This window comes from Pseudorasbora parva, chromosome 2 (genome assembly GCF_024679245.1).
Source record: "Pseudorasbora parva isolate DD20220531a chromosome 2, ASM2467924v1, whole genome shotgun sequence".
Classification (NCBI taxonomy): domain Eukaryota; kingdom Metazoa; phylum Chordata; class Actinopteri; order Cypriniformes; family Gobionidae; genus Pseudorasbora; species Pseudorasbora parva.
Window position 1 is genome coordinate 34,454,829 of NC_090173.1, and position 17,787 is coordinate 34,472,615.

The following is a 17,787-nucleotide window of genomic DNA, read 5'->3' on the forward strand; positions in this document are numbered from 1 at the left end:
CAGGCAAAACCATACAAATATTTTAAACTTTTCTTTGAGTCTGTCTTATTGGCAATCTTAAAGAAAGCAAAGCCAATGTGACAGATGGAAGAGATTATTGATTGTATTGTCTTCATTGAAATACTTAATCTGTAAATCTGTTGTTCTGTAAATCTGTTGTTCTGTAAATCTGTTATCTGTCGATATAAAACTTTTGAAGGAAAAAATTATGAATACCCTAATTTGTACAATGGTATGATGTTTTTGTACAGGGAGTCTGTTGGCGTCTGTCACTGTGATTGTCTGGCACAATAATACACAGCTGTGTCTTGAGCTTGCATATTCTTTCCTTGCAGTGTTATTGTGTTAGTGGACGTGTCTCTGGAGATGCTGAACTTGCTTTTCAGAGAATCCTTATAGGCGAAGCTTCCATCATACCAGATGACTCCAATCCACTCCAGAGCTTTTCCTGCAGGCTGACGAATCCAGCCTGTATGATAGCTAGTAACTGAATAGGAGACTTTACAGTCGATAGTTAGAGTGGCATCAGGACGGACAGTCAGAGACGCAGGCTGAGTGAGTTCATATGAATGAACACCTGTATCAAATGAAATAATAACAGATAGTAAAATAGCATGAAGATTAAAGACAGATAACCTGATTTTTAGCAACAAAATGATGTATCAGACAGAAAAGTAGACTAAACTTACAGGATATTACTGCTAGAAGCAACACTAAAGATGAAGAGATCATGGTGTGTTTGAATGATCTGAAGTGATTCTCTCCTCCCTCTAGTGATCAGATGAATGTATAAACTGACTCATGTCTGCTGTTTAAATATGCAACTGATGATTTACATAAACAGTTACTGATCAACTCTGCATGCTAAAAAAAATATTTGTTATGGTGTATATGTATTGCTTTTATTTTCCAGTACAGACATAAAAGTGGCAGCAACAAGCAACAATAGCATTAGTGTCAGTTGTACGGTTCTGTTCCCGCATTAGAGTGTAAAGGCCTCACTTTTGACTGTAATAATAAAGCAGACTTAAAATCTTACTCAGAAAAAATAATAATTTTAGTTTGGTTTCATATGCAGTTTTATAATCCCATGGTAGAGGAATTTTAAATTTTTAAATTTTAAAAAAAAAAAATTTAACAGAACTGCTTGTAGTTTTAACTGTATTCTCTCTCCTGCACAGTAAGATGCTGATATTTATTATATTCTGCACTGTAAAAAATTATTTGTTGACTTAACTTAATATATTTTGTTATCTTTTTGCATTGGTTTTTTTAAGTTTCTCTTACTTATTTGGATAAGTTATCTGAACTAATTCTATTTAGTTATAAAAACTTCCCCTTCAGTTTTCTGAACTTAAATGTTCTAGTCATCATAACTTCACTTTAGTTTTCTGAACTTAAATGTTCTAGTCATCATAACTTCACTTTAGTTTTCTGAACTTAAATGTTCTAGTCATCATAACTTCACTTTAGTTTTCTGAACTTAAATGTTCTAGTCATCATAACTTCACTTCAGTTGGTTGCAAAGCTGCTTTAATAAGTATTAATTGCATTACTATATTGATTTGTAAATTACATTTGATTTAGAATAAAACCTATAGCAAATTAAAATCACAGCAACACATATCAGTACACATTGATATTTATTGCAAAAACAAACACCAAAAACAACCACACAAAAGAAAATGAAATGTCTGAAATGTCCTTTCTTCAGAAAATTGCAAAAAGAAACGGCACAGACTGTTAAACACCTCTGATTTGGCTTTATACCATTTTAATTTAATTTTAATTTAAACTTAATTTAAGTTCATTTTAATTAACAATGTGTAAGCTCTCAAGCTTCAGTACATTTATCAATGAGCATAAACAGCACATATGCATCAGTGTTACCTCACTGCATTTTTTTCAGCTTTGCAGCTCTCCCCAACCATTAAACCTAGATTAAAAATAAATAAAAATAAAAAGTTGGATAACCTCATAGCTCGAGCCCAAACAGTGTGGCAAAGGCATTTAGGGCATCTTCTAGATCCATGACCCCAATCTCCGTCTAGTATGACATCCACATCCACAACATCATCTGGGAAGGCACTATCATGTCTGATGTCCTCACTCATGGTCAAGATGCCCTAAATTAACCCCATGAACAATGTCTCTCTCATCATCATCTGGCTGGAAAAAAATGAGACACAGATACAAATTTTAAGTGGTGCTGTCATAAAATATTTATTCAAACATACATTAAATACTAAAGAACAGCAATACAATAACTATGCAATATAGTAAATATACTTTTTCTAGCTGACAGAATATTTTTTCTGAGGTAAATGTGACATGACATTGCTTAAAAGCTATTTATTGACCTTTATTAACGTTTGCGCAGTTGAAACACTGCGATTACATGAGACAATACAGATTTCATACATTGTACTGTATCTTTAAACATATTCTCTGATGTTCATACATGTTTATTTCATGCTGTATCTACTAGTAAAGTGCAATATTCAAATGCAAAAAAGCAACAAAAACAACATTTAAAACCACTGTCATATTAAAGGGTTAGTTCACCCAAAAGTGAGAATTAGCCCATGATTTACTCACCCTCAAGCCATCCTAGGTGTATTACATTTTTGTTTCATATCGTTCATTCAAACTTGGCCAAATAAAAAATGTGCTTGTCCGGAAAAAAGTTCGATATTTTTTTGTTTTTCCGTGCGTGTGTGCGTTGTAAATATAATTTATTCTGAAGCAATATTCTCCCCAGTGTTCAATCAGCTTTGACATATTTAAATATGCGTATTTGTGATTTAAAAAAAAAATATTGAATCATTTGAAATGTAGGATATTTTTACCTTTTATAAAGGGAATTTTCCCCCTAATCTTATTAAATAAAGGCTCTGCTTCAGGTTTCATTCTATATTGTTAAATTTGATCAATACATTACATTAAAATAAGACAATATAAGGGCTGTTACCAATCAAATAAAATAATTTACACTGAAAAATCACAACTACATTAAATAATGTTTTGAGATTTGTAGTTTTGAATAGACAAATACAAATGTTAGAAAGTATGTTTAAACATGAAACTAAACCTCCAGTAGGTGGCAGCAGGTGGCCGTCTTAATGAGTGAGCCATTGATTCGTTCATTCAAACGATTCATTCAAACACTGAATCGTTCAGTTGCTGTGAGACGCGTTACGGTTCTGCTGTGAACGATTTTCGCTGCTGAAATAGAACAAACACACTCAATATTGCATCTAAAATGTAAGTGACTAAGTGAATGTTAATGTAATGTTTATGGAACCGTCATATGAAATCAGAGTCACTTTCTGTCGTGATTGTATTCAGGAAACAGCTTAAATGGCTCTAGTGTTGTAATTTCTCCTCGAGAGGCTGCACGAGTGTCAACAGCGCAAACTTGTTATCGTCATTTCATCATATATTATTATCCACTATCAATCGCCACTTACACTAAATTAATGCACAATCATTCTTGGATTTTGGTGATTCACTAACGTTAGTTTATTTTTTGTTTTAATCAGGCCCTTGTCCATCGGGCAAGTAAAATTCTCTTTCACTTGTCCCTGACAAGCGTTAATGTCGAGCCCTGAATCAGTTATATTAAAAAAAGTTCTGGCTAATCCAAAAATTATAAATGGCAGTGAATGGCTGCCAAAATTTTGAAGCCCAGAAAAAAAGTGCATCTATCCCAGGGCTCGACATTAACGCTTGTGGATTTTTCGAAGGGACAAGTGAAAGAGAATTTTACTTGCCCGATGGACCTGATTAAAACAAAAAATAGCTAGCGAATCACCAAAATGCAAGAATGATTGCATTAATTTAGTGTAAGTGGCGATTGATAGTGGATAATAATATATAATGAACTGACGATAACAAGGTCGCGCTGTTGACACTTGTGCAGCCTCTAGAGAAGACATTACAACACTTGACCTGTTTTCCTGAATACCACCACGACTGAAAATGACACTGACTTCATATGACAGTTCATAGCAAAACAATTAATTAACATTCACTTAAATTAACATTCCCTTAAAGTCACTTACATTTAAGAAGCAATATTTAATGTTTTGTTCTATTTCAGCAGTGAAAATCATTCACAGCAGAACCGCAACAAGTCACAGCAACATGTGTGTTACTGAACGATTCAGCGTTTGAATGAATCGTTTGAATGAACGACTCAATGACTCACTCATTAAAATGGCCACCTGCTACCACCTACTGGAGGTTTGGTTTGATGTTTAAACATTATTGGTCTATCCAAAAATACAAATTTCAAAACATTATTTAATGCAAATTAAATTTTTCAGTGTAAATTATTTAATGTGATTGGTAACAGCCCTTATAGTGTCTTATTTTAAATTAATGTATAGATCAAATTTTACAATATAAAATGAAACCTGAAGCATAGCCTATATTTAATAAGATTAGAGGGGAAATGCCCTTTATATAAGGTAAAAAATAATAATTAAAAAATTCACAAATATGCAGATTTAAATATGTCAAAGCTGATTGAATACTGGTCAGCATATTGCTTCAGAATAAATTATATTTAAAACACAAAATATCAAACTTTTTTCCGGACAAGCACATGAACATGCTTAATGTCAAGCCCTGTATCCATTATAAAAATAATCCAGAAGGCTCCAGGGGGTTAATAAAGGCTTCTGGCGGACCGCCCTCAACTTACAAAATAAGTGTAATGTCTCTCGAAGTTCAAAAGGTTTACGCCACGTCCGACGTCATCGTCGCGGCAATTACGTTTTTTTTACACCATGTCCGATGCCGTCGCTGCGCCAGTTGCGTTTTCCTTCCCCTCTACATCCGACGACATCGCCGTGCCAGTTACACTTTTTCCGTAACTTTAATACGGAAGGCCGTCCCGCCAGAAGCTACATATTTTACATTATAACTTTTTACATTACAAACCCATCGATTCACATCAGAATGTCTTTATTAACCCCCCTGGAGCCATGTGGATTACTTTTACAATGGATGGATGCACTTTTTTCTGGGCTTAAAAATTTGGACTGCCATTCACTGCCATTTATAATGCTTTAGATTTTTTTTAAATATAACTCTGATTGTATTCGTCTGGAATACACCTAGTATGGCTTGAGGGTGAGTAAATCATGAGGTAATTTTCCTTTTTGGGTGAACATACCCTTTAATAGTTATTTATTTTACCTGTATCGATTCAAACTCACATTTAATAATTTTCAAGGAGTTTCATGAAACTTATCTGTATCTGATGGCGATCTGAGAGAGAGACCATGCAGTGAAGCGAGATGTAGTTTCATCCGATCCGTAAACCAGTTCAGTTTCTTGTCAAGGAGCAATAGATAAAAACATAAAAAAAAAAACAAAAAAAAAAACATTTTATAGGCTTATTGACAACATGTTGCAATGTTTACACTGTACAATGACTCAATGTGATTTAATTAGGGCTGAATACTTCAAATTTCACAATTTGATATTATTTAAATTCATAAAGTTAATATTTACCAGAAATTGCAGCAAATATAGTGAAACTGCTGTCCACCTCCAACCATTCGAACAAATAGACGGCGCGAGTTGTTGAGAGCTCCATGAACCCCGCGAGGTAAAAGCGTGTAACGTTAGGAACTCTGTATTTCAACAGCTCTGGGAGCACAACACACACACACACACACACACACACAAATATAATTATAAAACAATATAATGTCATAAATACACTTTGTAGATGAGGTTAAACACGTAACTTACTTTGTGTTATCTTGGTTAAAAGTAAACTCCATGTCTGCACTGCACGGTGAGTCATGTCCCCTGAAAGAAAAATTTTGGCTCGTTTAAACGCGCACAGCATATAAGTTACATATTGGTATAAATCAATAAATTATGAAAAAAAATGGTAAATGAGATAAAACACTTACTTTATAATATTTCCCTGTAAAAAAGTTCTCTCGCCTCAGTCGCCTGTTTCTATCCTCCGCTCTGCACCGCGAGTCAAAGAAGATATCTCTAAGTTTAGGTGCGCACGCACGGACACACACACACACACACATACCATCCTACCACAATATAATGTTATAAACTTCATACTGTTAATGAGATAAAACACTATGCCGGTGTAAACACTACTCATTTGCTCAGCATTGCGATTGAATGGAAATGGCGTCTGGTCTGTCAGTCGGTGGGGGAGGGGATACGGGGGCGCGCGCATACAGCACGTGCATTTCCTGGATGTACATAATTATCCTCTCCGCCAGATGGCGCTGTTTTCACTAGCCGTGTTAATACAAAAACTCTTTACTCATTGACTCCTTGAATTAAGACTTGTGCTGCGTCCCAATTCGCCTACTTATACTACGTCCTAAAAGTATGTACTCTTTTTGTGAAGAAAAAGTATATACTTTTGAGTGTGTAGCAGAAAAGTATGCAAGTTTCGGGACATACTACTTCGCCATCTTTAACGGACTCTGTCGCTTAGTTACGTGCATCCCGTCACCGTTTATCTGCTCTGTCAATCATCGTCAGATTCGTCACAGTTCAAATCCTTCACATTCAGTTTAATCTCCTACCGTATCGGAGAGAAATGTAGCCGCTCGTTGATCTGCCATTTGTGGATCTTTAATGCAGAGACTCTCCTCATGTGTTTGAAGTTTAAATATAATGATGCACTTAAAAGTTATGGCCAAACGTGTCATTACAAAAGTTCACAATGCTGCTGCAGGTGAAATATAATGTGGACAACACTGAATAAATATATTTTTGTCAGGTTAAATATTGATAGTTGGTCACTCAAACCCCTTTATCTAAACTTCTCTACTTAACCGTCGAACTCGCACATCCGTCATGTTTGTAGTTTATTAACGCTTTTTATCCGCGTTTGTAGTTCTAATCGAATCCTCGTCCAACTCGCAGTGGGTTGTGGGCAATATCAGCCGTTAGAGTGCCCATCGATCCATACTGTGAATTCGGACCGGAAATAGTAAACCATCCGGGAATCTTTGGAATACTCTTTTCAACATACTACGATTTGGGACATACTAATTCTATTTTCGAATACTATTTAGGATGGATAGTATGCGAATTGGGACGCAGGGTTGGTTTATATGGTGTGGAATGGTAGGCTACGTATTAAATACGGTAAGTTAAATAAATGTGCTCATATCTATATAATTAGAGTGTTGTATATAAATCAGCTGCACATAGTAGATTAAGTTTAGTTTACTGTAGTTAAATAAATAGACTAAAGTATAATTGGAGTAAAATCCAGAACAGTTCAACTTATGTTTTTAAGTTAAAACAACAATTATACTTGTTCATTCAACAGAAAATCTAGTTTAGTTATTTCAACATATGTTTTTGAGTTAAAACAACAATTATACTTGTTCAGTTAACTTTCAGTCTAGTTGAGGACAAGAAAACTTAAAATGCCTTGTTGTCTGGACAATCTAGTTATCTCTACTGAAAAAAATTTGTTGAAATAACAAAATCGCAAAAAAATTTTTTACAGTGTGCCCTTCAGTCCCAGAGTCGCTTTCACTTAAAGACTCTTAAAAGAGTCAAACATACTTTTTTAGTTTGTCACTGTAAAATGTCGCCACTTCCACAAATCTACATATCAAAAAATATTTGCTGTAGTAAAGCAGTAAGATGGGCCTTTGCGCTGTGTAATATTAGAGTGTAGTGTATTTCACTGTAAATGTAACGGTAATATAATAGGCTGTATTTGTTACACTAATGTTCAATTCGTTTTCATTTTCATTGACCTTTAGTTTGTTTTCATTCATGGCACATTGATTTTCCCTCCACTCATCAGTAACCATGGAGATTTATTCATCACAGCTGTTTGTCATTTAGTTCCTCACCCATGTATTTAGGCCCTGTCCACACGAACACGGGTATTTTCAAAACCGCAGCTTTTTCTACACGGTTTGGCTGTTCGTCCACATGCAAACGCTGGTTATAAATTTATTTTTTATTTTTATATATTTTATAACTCTGGTTATAAAAATACCCGTGAACATGTGGAATAGGCCTTAGTTGCTTTCTGTTCACTTCGTTATGCCTGTCTTGACTACCTTTTTATTTTAATAAACCATGTGAGTATTTGTATACAGTCTTCAGTTCATCTTCATCTTTTTCTTCATGTGACAAACAATATTAATGCTGTGTTAACTTTCAAGCTTTATAATAGCAGTGAATGTGAAGTTTTTATGTCCATAAAAGTGCTTGCCTGACAAGCCAGACCCACATCAAGATGTTTGGTCTGGAAACTCACCATAGACAGGGCTCAATCCGAGGGGCGGGATAAACGGTTGTCTTTCAAACTCCCTCTGCACGTGATAGGATAGAGCTACACCAACCAGAGCAACGTGAAGCGGAGCTCGTTGACATATTAAACATTCGCCGTATCCGGTCGGCAAAACTCATCAAAACGAACACATCTTCCTTTTTTAAGAATGACTTCATCAGTGATGATGGTTTATCTTCTCTTTGGGCTGTATTTTGTGGATTTTTCATTCTCTGCTGCCACCTGTTGAACTCTAGTGACGAGATGAAACACTCAATGTGGTTTTTGTTCAACTGTGCAAGAACTTTGTGTCACTGTGTTTGTTTTGCACAGTAATATGTGGCTGAGTCTTCTGCTGTCAGGCCAGACAGTTTCAGATATGCCATATTCTTTGAATTATCTCTAGTGATTTCAGTTCGTCTATTGAAGGATTCTGCGGAGTCATGGCTACTGCCATCGCTATAAACGCGTCCAATCCAAACAAGTGGTTTTCCAGCTTGTTGTCTGATCCAGTGCATGCTACAACAGCCAAAGCTGAACCCTTATCCTCTACAGGACAGAGTCAGAGTTTCTCCAGGCTTTTTCAGAACTGTGCTTTCAATGGACTCCATATTTTGACATTGTGTACCTAAAGGAAGATTGAAAAAGACAGATTTCATTTGAAATATGTATTAGAATTGATAATACAAATGTTTCTCATGAGAACTCACGGTATATGCTGAAGGAGAGCAGCAGCAAACAGAGTACATTCTTCATCTTGAAAGTGTGACGCTCCAGATCCGATCAGAAGCACATAAATACTAAACAAACAGACAGGATTTCATTTGCATTGGGAGGGTCACAAGATACAATCATGACTGAAGGGACAAACTATTTAAGAAGACGTGAATGTGAATATGCGTCTTTCTGGAGTACATTAGTTTTAGAAGTTTTAAGTGTGAAGGTTTTAATATTGAAATTTTGGAGTTTTAATTCAGTATTTTTAATTAAAGCTAGAATGATTTGAAGGATCATGAAATCATGATTTGAACTGAACGCTGCTTTATTACTCCTACTGATCCACAAAGAAGATACTCCTCTTTTGTACAGAGAAAAAGTCGAGAACTGCTTAAAGCTCTTCAGATTTCCAAGATATTGTGGTTGGTCATTAATTTAATAATTGCTTTCTACAAAAGATGACAAGATCTGTGACCACATAAACAGATGAAGAAAACTGGAAAATGCAACATTTAAGACATTTTTGATGATTTTTGTTGTAACATTTAAGACATACAACATGTAAGACTTTTTTGTTTGTTTGTTTGTTTGTTTGTTTGTTTTTAAGTTTTGTTAAGGTCTAAAATTCTCTGTCAGGTGTCTGATGAAAGTATTGGTTAAATGTAATTTTGAAAAAATATTATTCAAAGATAATTTTTTTGCTACAGCCTGTAGCTCACAGGATAATTATTTTACCAATACTTTTATCAAAACTTTCACTCTTGAAGTTTCATAAAATAATGTTTGAATAAAGTATGAAGTACATTAAATATTCTTACATTACATAAAGGGATAGTTCACCCAAAAATAAAAATTAGCCCATGATTTACTCACTCTCAAGTCATCATACAGGTGTATATGACATTATTCTTTCAGATGACTACAATTAGAGTTATATTAAAAATGTCCTAACTTTCAAGCTTTATAATAGCAGTGAATGTGAAGTTTTGATGTCCATCAAAGTGCTAGCCTGACAAGCCAGACCCACATCAAGATGTTTGGTCTGGAAACTCACCATAGACAGGGCTCAATCCGAGGAGCGGGATAAACGGTTGTCTTTCAAACTCCCTCTGCACGCGATAGGATAGCGCTACACCAACCAGAGCAACGTGAAGCGGAGCTCGTTGACATATTAAACATTCGCCTTATCCGGTCGGCAAAACTCCGAACACATCTTCCCTTTTTAAGAATGACTTCAGTGCCGTTCTTTGTTCTTTTCTCAGAGAAAAGCTTAACTCCAAGTCTTACAGAATCGCGGACAAAGCTGATTCGAAAGACCGCCGTTCACCAGTTTCTGTGTTTACTAGAAGCACGCAAACTCGGCCGTCATCATTGTGGCCCCGCCCACCGACTCTATACACGATGTGATTGGCCCGACAAGAGTTTGGCATTTACAGCTCAGAAGGGTATTGAGAGTTGCTAGACGCAACACAGTCTCACCCCTACTCGTCAAATGTTGCCGAACGGTCAAGGGACCCTGACGTCAGCTGTTGACGCACAGGGTACCCCTAAATCGCCATTTTTCGACGTACTGGGTAATCCACTGATTTCAATGAGAAACCTAGGGCGTCATATACAGACGTGTTGGGCATGTGAATGTTATCGTCATGATGGAATTTATTGGGTTATAATTTTTCCACTATGACATGTTGGAGTGTGATTCTCAATTTAATCAGCCAGCACAATTGTATTTACATTTATTTACGCTATGATACACGTTTGAAACAGTAGTCAAACCCCACCCCGCCCTAAACCTACCCATTTGCGTATTATATGATATAAAACACAGACTGTAACAGACAACAGGCACACTTTATTGAAAAAGTCCAACTATTCCGAGGCCAAACGATTGAATTGTGTGAAGAAAAGACCCAAAAGCAATCACCGTCTCTAGCCGCGCCTCGCGCCCCGGCGTCACACTGAAGACGCCACAGGTAGACCCCTCGGCGTCACGCGATGGACGAACTGGGAACCCAATTGCTTTCAGTGGGAAACCTTTGGCGTCAACATTAGACGGCAATTCTATCGGTATGAAATCGCACTGAAGAAGTCTCATTCAGAACACATCGCGATGTTTGGCATCAGATCACGTGTGCCACATGCTGGTGAGTAGTCATACATATTATGTCCTAATATTTGATATAAAGTATTTTCTGCTTGTCGTTATCGATCATGTTCAGTCACTGCATTGTATCTGTCATCATCTCCACTGAGGCTTTGCATTTCTTTGCTTTCTAAATAAACACACCTTGCTAATAGGGTAATTTAACACTGTCACGTGATGTGCTATAGACCTTTAAACAGTTGTTAATATTTAATAATAATTACTAGTGTAGTTCCAACGTGGCATTTGTAGTAGAAGAACAATAAAAAAAAAAAAAAAAACAATGCATCCACATGCATTTCCAAAGAAAGAGCGGAGCACCGACGACGACGAAAACTTTTTTTTGTTGGTCCCCAACAGACATTCTACTGACTATAAGTAACTTTGCAACTACAATTCAACTTATTCTACTAACCCGAACCCCAACACATATAACCATAACCTACAGTCTACTAATACTCTAATCAGTGTTAGTTGACATGCTGTTGAAAACGTACATAGGTAGTAGAATGTTTAAAGCGTACAATCGAAATAAAGTCTAACCGAAACGTATATATTATTATTATTATTATTTTTATTATATAAGAAATTGCTCTGCCTCCGTTTTTATTTGTTATTGCAATGTTATTGTTTACTATATTTATAATTTGCACTTCCTCCATTTCTGTATCTTTTGTTGTTATTTTATAGATACCTATTTATTTGCTTATATATTATTGAAATAATTAATTTTTTTAAAACGTGTATTTATTATTGTTATATAAAGTGCACTCCGTTATATAAAGTGCAAGAAATTGCACTCCGTTTTCTGTGTTCATTTTTTATTTGTAACCTTTTACCTTGAAGCATTCCACATTTCTGTGTTCTCAGGTTGCACTACTTGCAAATAAACACTAAAAAACATCTGATTGTGTGACAATTCTTGCTTTTTGCACATCGTACTGTTATTACTTCTTGTCCGTGGTTGCGCCTCCAAGCATGAAAGCGGTGGAAAGTTAATCCATTTTCGACATTTCCCATGGTGATTATGTGTTGCGCTGTTACACCCCAAAATGCAGCAACGGTTTACCATAGTTGAAATAACGCCAAAATAATCAAATTAAGACACACGACTGAGAGGGAGTACGTCTATAAACAGTGCACAGTAGTCCGAGTAGTAAAGGATGCCATCAACATGGCCGCCACGCCAAGTAATGACGTCATGACGCCCAAGCCCTATTCAATCGTTTGGCCTCGGAATAGTTGGACTTTTTCAATAAAGTGTGCCTGTTGTCTGTTACAGTCTGTGTTTTATATCATATAATACGCAAATGGGTAGGTTTAGGGCGGGGTGGGGTTTGACTACTGTTTCAAACGTGTATCATAGCGTAAATAAATGTAAATACAATTGTGCTGGCTGATTAAATTGAGAATCACACTCCAACATGCCATAATGGAAAAATTATAACCCAATAAATTCCATCATGACGATAACATTCACATGCCCAACACGTCTGTTTATGACGTCCTAGGTTTCTCATTGAAATCAGTGGATTACCCAGTACGTCGAAAAATGGCGATTTAGGGGTACCCTGTGCGTCAACAGCTGACGTCAGGGTCCCTTGACCGTTCGGCAACATTTGACGAGTAGGGGTGAGACTATGTTGCTAGACGAGACGACACTGGGCAGATTAGATTTGCTGCCACTAGGGTGCGTCTAGATTTCTAGGCTATAAAAGTGCATCTATCAATCATAAAAGTAATCCATACGGCTAATGTTACACCGCTGAAAAAGGGGAGAAATAATCACAAGAGTGATATTGCTGTTTCCTTACTGGACACTTTAGTGTTATGAGGAAAAGACTGCGATTTCCCCGGAGAAAAGGGGTCGAAGACAAAAGCAATCGATCACGGGCGCATATAGGTTAAGATCACTTTGCCGATCACAGATTAACACTTTTTACCCTTAAATTTGGCACAACAACATGAAGTAATTAATATAATGTTTAGATATTACTCTTACAAGTTTTACCCTTTGTACATCTCAGATTTGAACTTTTTAACACAAATATGAATTGTACCACTCCTTATTACCTTTATCCTTATTTTTAACTTTAGATATTTTAAGATACTCACATCCTGCTAATTTACTAGAACCTTTTAGCCCATAGCATTTCCTTTAACCTGTCACAGCTACATGGGGTTAATAAAGGCCTTCTGAAGCAAAGCCTTGCGCTTGTGTGAGAAAAATATCCGTATTTAAAACTTTATCAAATAAATTATCTCCGGCAGACAGCCGTATGCATCGTTTTACGGCGAAAGGGTAATCACTGACCTGACGCATGTGTATTGACAAACGTTGAAGCGTAGAGGATGGAACAAAACAAAACACTGGCCATGAATTGGAAGTCTAAAACGAGAATTTTTAAAGAGATATGCCGGAGGATTTCGATATAAGAGAAGAGAGGCTTGAGTTTGTTGCCCATTCCTATTTGTGTGAACCACTAGAGACGTCAACATTTGCGATACTCCTATGATCTTATCTGGGGTAATTATTCTGCAGTAGTGGGAAGTTCAGATCATTTTATGGGCTCAGATCTTTGAATCTCATTAAGCAAAATGAACAAATTCTTTATCATTCGAAATTGGTTAATTGTATAAGTAAAATGTCACATTACATTCCCCAACACATCTTGTTCTTATGCAAACGTTGATCACATTTGGAATAAAAAAAATAAAAGATAATGCAGCCAAGGCCAATCTTTAAGAAAGAAATTACTAATTAATTGCTTAGCTGTCTGCAGGCAGTTATTTCACCTCGAATCAGAATAGTTCTTTCTTTTGTCACTTCACATTTATCACGTCTGTTCCCTGGAAAGATTATTTCACCTCTTGTGTCTTCAGGTTCAAGTCGTTAGTTCTGTCATAATTTGCTAAGCTGGGCCATTACAGGCCCATATATGCACGTGGTCCCGCAACCAGAAGTCATTGAGGTACTTGCCTAAAGTGCATGGCTTCCCTACAGAAGGCCTTCATTAACCCCCCAGAGCTGTATGGATTAATTTTGTGATGGGCAGATGCACTTTTATGGACTTCATATTCACTGCCATTATAAATCTTGGAAGTGCCAGGACATTTTTTATATAACTCAGATTGTATTAGTTTGATATTCATCCCTTTCATCCAAAAATAGGTGTTCAGTGAGTGTGTATCTTGCACAGTAATACACAGCAGTGTCTTAAAGGGATAGTTCACCTAAAACCTATGATTTACTCACCCTCAAGTCATCCTAGGTGTATATAACATCTTTCTTTCAGAAGAAGAATGTCATATGCATCTAGAGGCGTTATTTGACGGACAGGTGCATTTTTACGGACTTCAAAAACAGAGAAACAATCCCTGCTATTATAAAGCTTGGATTAGCCAGGACATTTTTTATATAACTCAACTTTTATTCGTCTGAAAGAAGATCATGCCTCAGATGACTTTTTGGGTGAACTAACTCTTTAAGTTTGGAAGTTCTTTCCCTGTAGAAACACTGTGTTTTTGGACGTGTCCAGTGTGAAACTGATCTTGTATTTTACTGCAGTGTCTGCAGTGCCAGTGCTACCATCATGGCAAAGATATCCCAGCCATTCCAGTGCTTTTCCAGTGGTTTGGCGTATCCAGTTAATGCAGTAGCTTGATTCTGAAATCCTGCAGGAGATGGAAAATGATTCTTGAGGTTTCACAACCAAAGATGGAGGTTGAGTGAGCTCAACACAGTAAACACCACCTGAAAAAAACAACAATGGAACAATGTGTTATTAATTATGACTCAAAACTTCTGTTGACAGTTATGAAGATTATTTCATTCCCTTAGTGGAAATAAACCATCAGTGAAGCTCACAGGATGCAGCTGCGGCCAGCAGGAGTAGAGCTGATGAGAAGATCATGATTTGAAGTGAACGCTGCTTTATAACTCCTACTGATCCACAAAGCAGATACTCTTCTTTTGTACAGAGAGCAAGTCGAGAATTTGCATACAGCTCTTCAGATGTCCAAGATATTGCAGCTGGTCACTAATTTGGCAGATAATAATTGATTACAAAAGATGACAAGATCTGTGACCACATAAACAGATGAAGAAAACTGGAAAGATGCAACATTGTAGAATTTTTTTAACATGTATGACTATTTGTTTGTTTGCTTTAAAGTTTTGTTAAGATCTAAACGTGTCTGTCAGGTGTCTGATGAAAGTAAATCTAGTTAAAAAATATTATTCAAAAATCAATTTTAGCTACATTTTGTAGCCTACAGGAATATAAAATAAAATAATGTTTGAATAATGTATGAAGTTATATATTTTTACATTACTTAATACAAATCCCGTACATTAGCTTAAGCACAAAATATATTATTGTGTTTGTAAAATAAATAAATAAATATTTAAAGTGTTTATTTGTTTCTGCATTTTTTTCCTTTGGTCTAGATTTTTTTTAAATACAAATATTTGTCAATTTCAAATATATATTTGTCAGCTTTGATCAATGCAATAGGTGTGTGTGTGTGTGTGTGTGTGTGTGTGTGTGTGTGTGTGTGTGTGTGTGTGTGTGTGTGTGTGTGTGTGTGTGTGTGTGTGTGTGTATAAAGAAAGCAAATAAAACAACAGTTCATGGAGTGATGCTCAAAACAGTCAGCTAAGACTGTGTGACAAGAGCGCCACCACTTGGAAGTACAGCAGTATCTGATCATAAGTGAAGTCAACAGGAAAGGAAGTGGTTTTTGTATTGCTTTGACCCTGAACTCATTCACAGTGACTCTCTAGCACAGTAATACACAGCAGAGTCTTCAGTCTTGAGGCTGTTCATCTGTAGGTACAGTTGACTGCTGGAGTCATCTCTGGACACTGTGAACCTTCCCTGGACTGACTGGGAATAGTAGATAGAAGAACTGGATGTGCTGATAGTTGCAACCCATTCCAGTCCTTTACCGTGACCCTGTCTCACCACAGCTGCCCAGTAGCTGCTGAATGTAAATCCAGAGGCGGTACAGACCAGCCGAAAAGATTCCCCAGGCCTTTTTACCTCAGCCTGAGACTGAGTGAAGGTCTGACAATGGATATCTGTAGAAGAGAGAGAAGGGAAAAAAGGCAATATGTAAACCTTGCTAAAATTATTAAAAATATTTATACATTTTTATTTTGGAATGAGTTACAGACCATGTAAACACAGGAATAACAGGAGTGAACTGATTATTGTTGTCATTGCTGATTGATTCCTCTACAGTCAGTGAACACACACACTCCAACAGTGCATCTTATGGGAAATATTCTTCACAGTTTTGCATGGACTCCTCCTTCAGTCTGCCTACAGAAAGAAAAAAAACCTGGGTTTTATATAGCAACTTGTCTTTCGAAAATCGTATTTTATATGTTGTAGTAATAATAATAATAATAATAATAATAATAATAATAATAATAAAACAGACTTCATCCTCCTCAGAAACATTGCTAAGCTATGCAACATGCTATTTTTGATGCAGAAGGATTAGTTCATGCATTCATGACTTCTAGAACTAGAAGTTAGAACTGCAATTAGTCTGAAATACCGCTGCTAGTGTTCATTCAATCTAAGCTAATTTTATAATATCTGCACTGGCCTATTAAGTTCAATTATCAAGTATTGCTACTAACCTATAAGGCCCTAAATGGTTTAGCTCCTGTGTATTTAACTGATCTTCTGTTGTCTATTGCCCTACATCACACTCTTTAAGATCACAAAACTCCGGCCTTCTGGTAAGGATATCTAAGTCCACTAAAGGAGGGAGAGCGTTTTCTCACTAAACTCTGGAATAATCTTTCCTGTCAATGTTCGGGGCTTCACTCTTACAGTTTCAATCTAAATTAAAAGCCAAGTACTCCAGTTATATCAATGCACATGATCATCTTTGCTTAATTAGAAAAGAAGCTATGCTAATTATTTTCCTTTTGCTTTTCTGTTTTATTTTGGGATGTCCATCAGCATAGTCACAAGACACAGTCTCCTCTAATAACAGATCACTCTAAATTGTAGACGCATGCATTTTCTGTAAAGCTTCGAAACGAAACGCATTGTGAAAAGCACTATACAAATAAATGTGAATTGAACGGAAAATATGAAATTAATTGCCATTGCTTATTTGTACCTATATGTAGGCTATTTGAATACAGATCAACATAAACTTGAATAATAATAATTACACAAAAATATACACAAAAATATGGAAAAGGATAAGTGTGATGGGCCTGTAAAAAGTAAGCAAAAGTGTATTTGCACAGGTCCTTCTCGAAAAATTAGCATATTGTGATAAAGTTCATTATTTTTCATAATGTAATGATACAAATTATTGTCTTTTATTGTTTTAATACTGAATACAAATTTTTTGAGATAGAAATTTTGGGTTTTCAATCTCAAAAAATTTGCATATTTCATCCGACCAATAAAAGAAAAGTGTTTAATACAAAAAAAAGTCAACCTTCAAATAATTATGTTCAGTTATGCACTCAATACTTGGTCGAGAAACCTTTTGCAGAAATGACTGCTTCAGTGCGGCGTGGCATGGACGCGATCAGCCTGTGGCACTGCTGAGGTGTTCTGGAGACCCAGGATGCTTCAATAGCGGCCTTAAG

At 36.2% G+C, this 17,787-nt stretch overlaps 1 long non-coding RNA gene and 1 gene segment (V, D, J or C); both read right to left on the reverse strand.

The window, feature by feature from the left end:
• Nucleotides 1-1,788: 1,788 nt before the first annotated feature.
• On the reverse strand, nucleotides 1,789-7,105 carry LOC137053445 (uncharacterized). 3 transcript variants are annotated; one of them, XR_010899946.1, is made up of 5 exons: nucleotides 5,934-7,105; nucleotides 5,767-5,826; nucleotides 5,524-5,661; nucleotides 5,226-5,342; nucleotides 1,789-2,169 (listed from the first exon to the last, which is right to left on the reverse strand). It is a non-coding gene; the product is annotated as an uncharacterized lncRNA (long non-coding RNA). The 3 variants fall into 3 exon arrangements; XR_010899947.1 differs by lacking the exon at nucleotides 1,789-2,169 and having other exon boundaries at nucleotides 4,585-5,342; nucleotides 5,934-5,994; nucleotides 6,103-7,105; XR_010899945.1 differs by lacking the exon at nucleotides 1,789-2,169 and having other exon boundaries at nucleotides 4,585-5,342.
• Nucleotides 7,106-14,644: 7,539 nt separating this feature from the next.
• On the reverse strand, nucleotides 14,645-15,073 carry LOC137048989 (Ig heavy chain V region PJ14-like). The segment is given in 2 exon segments: nucleotides 14,645-14,913; nucleotides 15,028-15,073. Coding segments are annotated over 2 exon segments (315 nt in total).
• Between the last annotated feature and the right edge of the window lie 2,714 nt (nucleotides 15,074-17,787).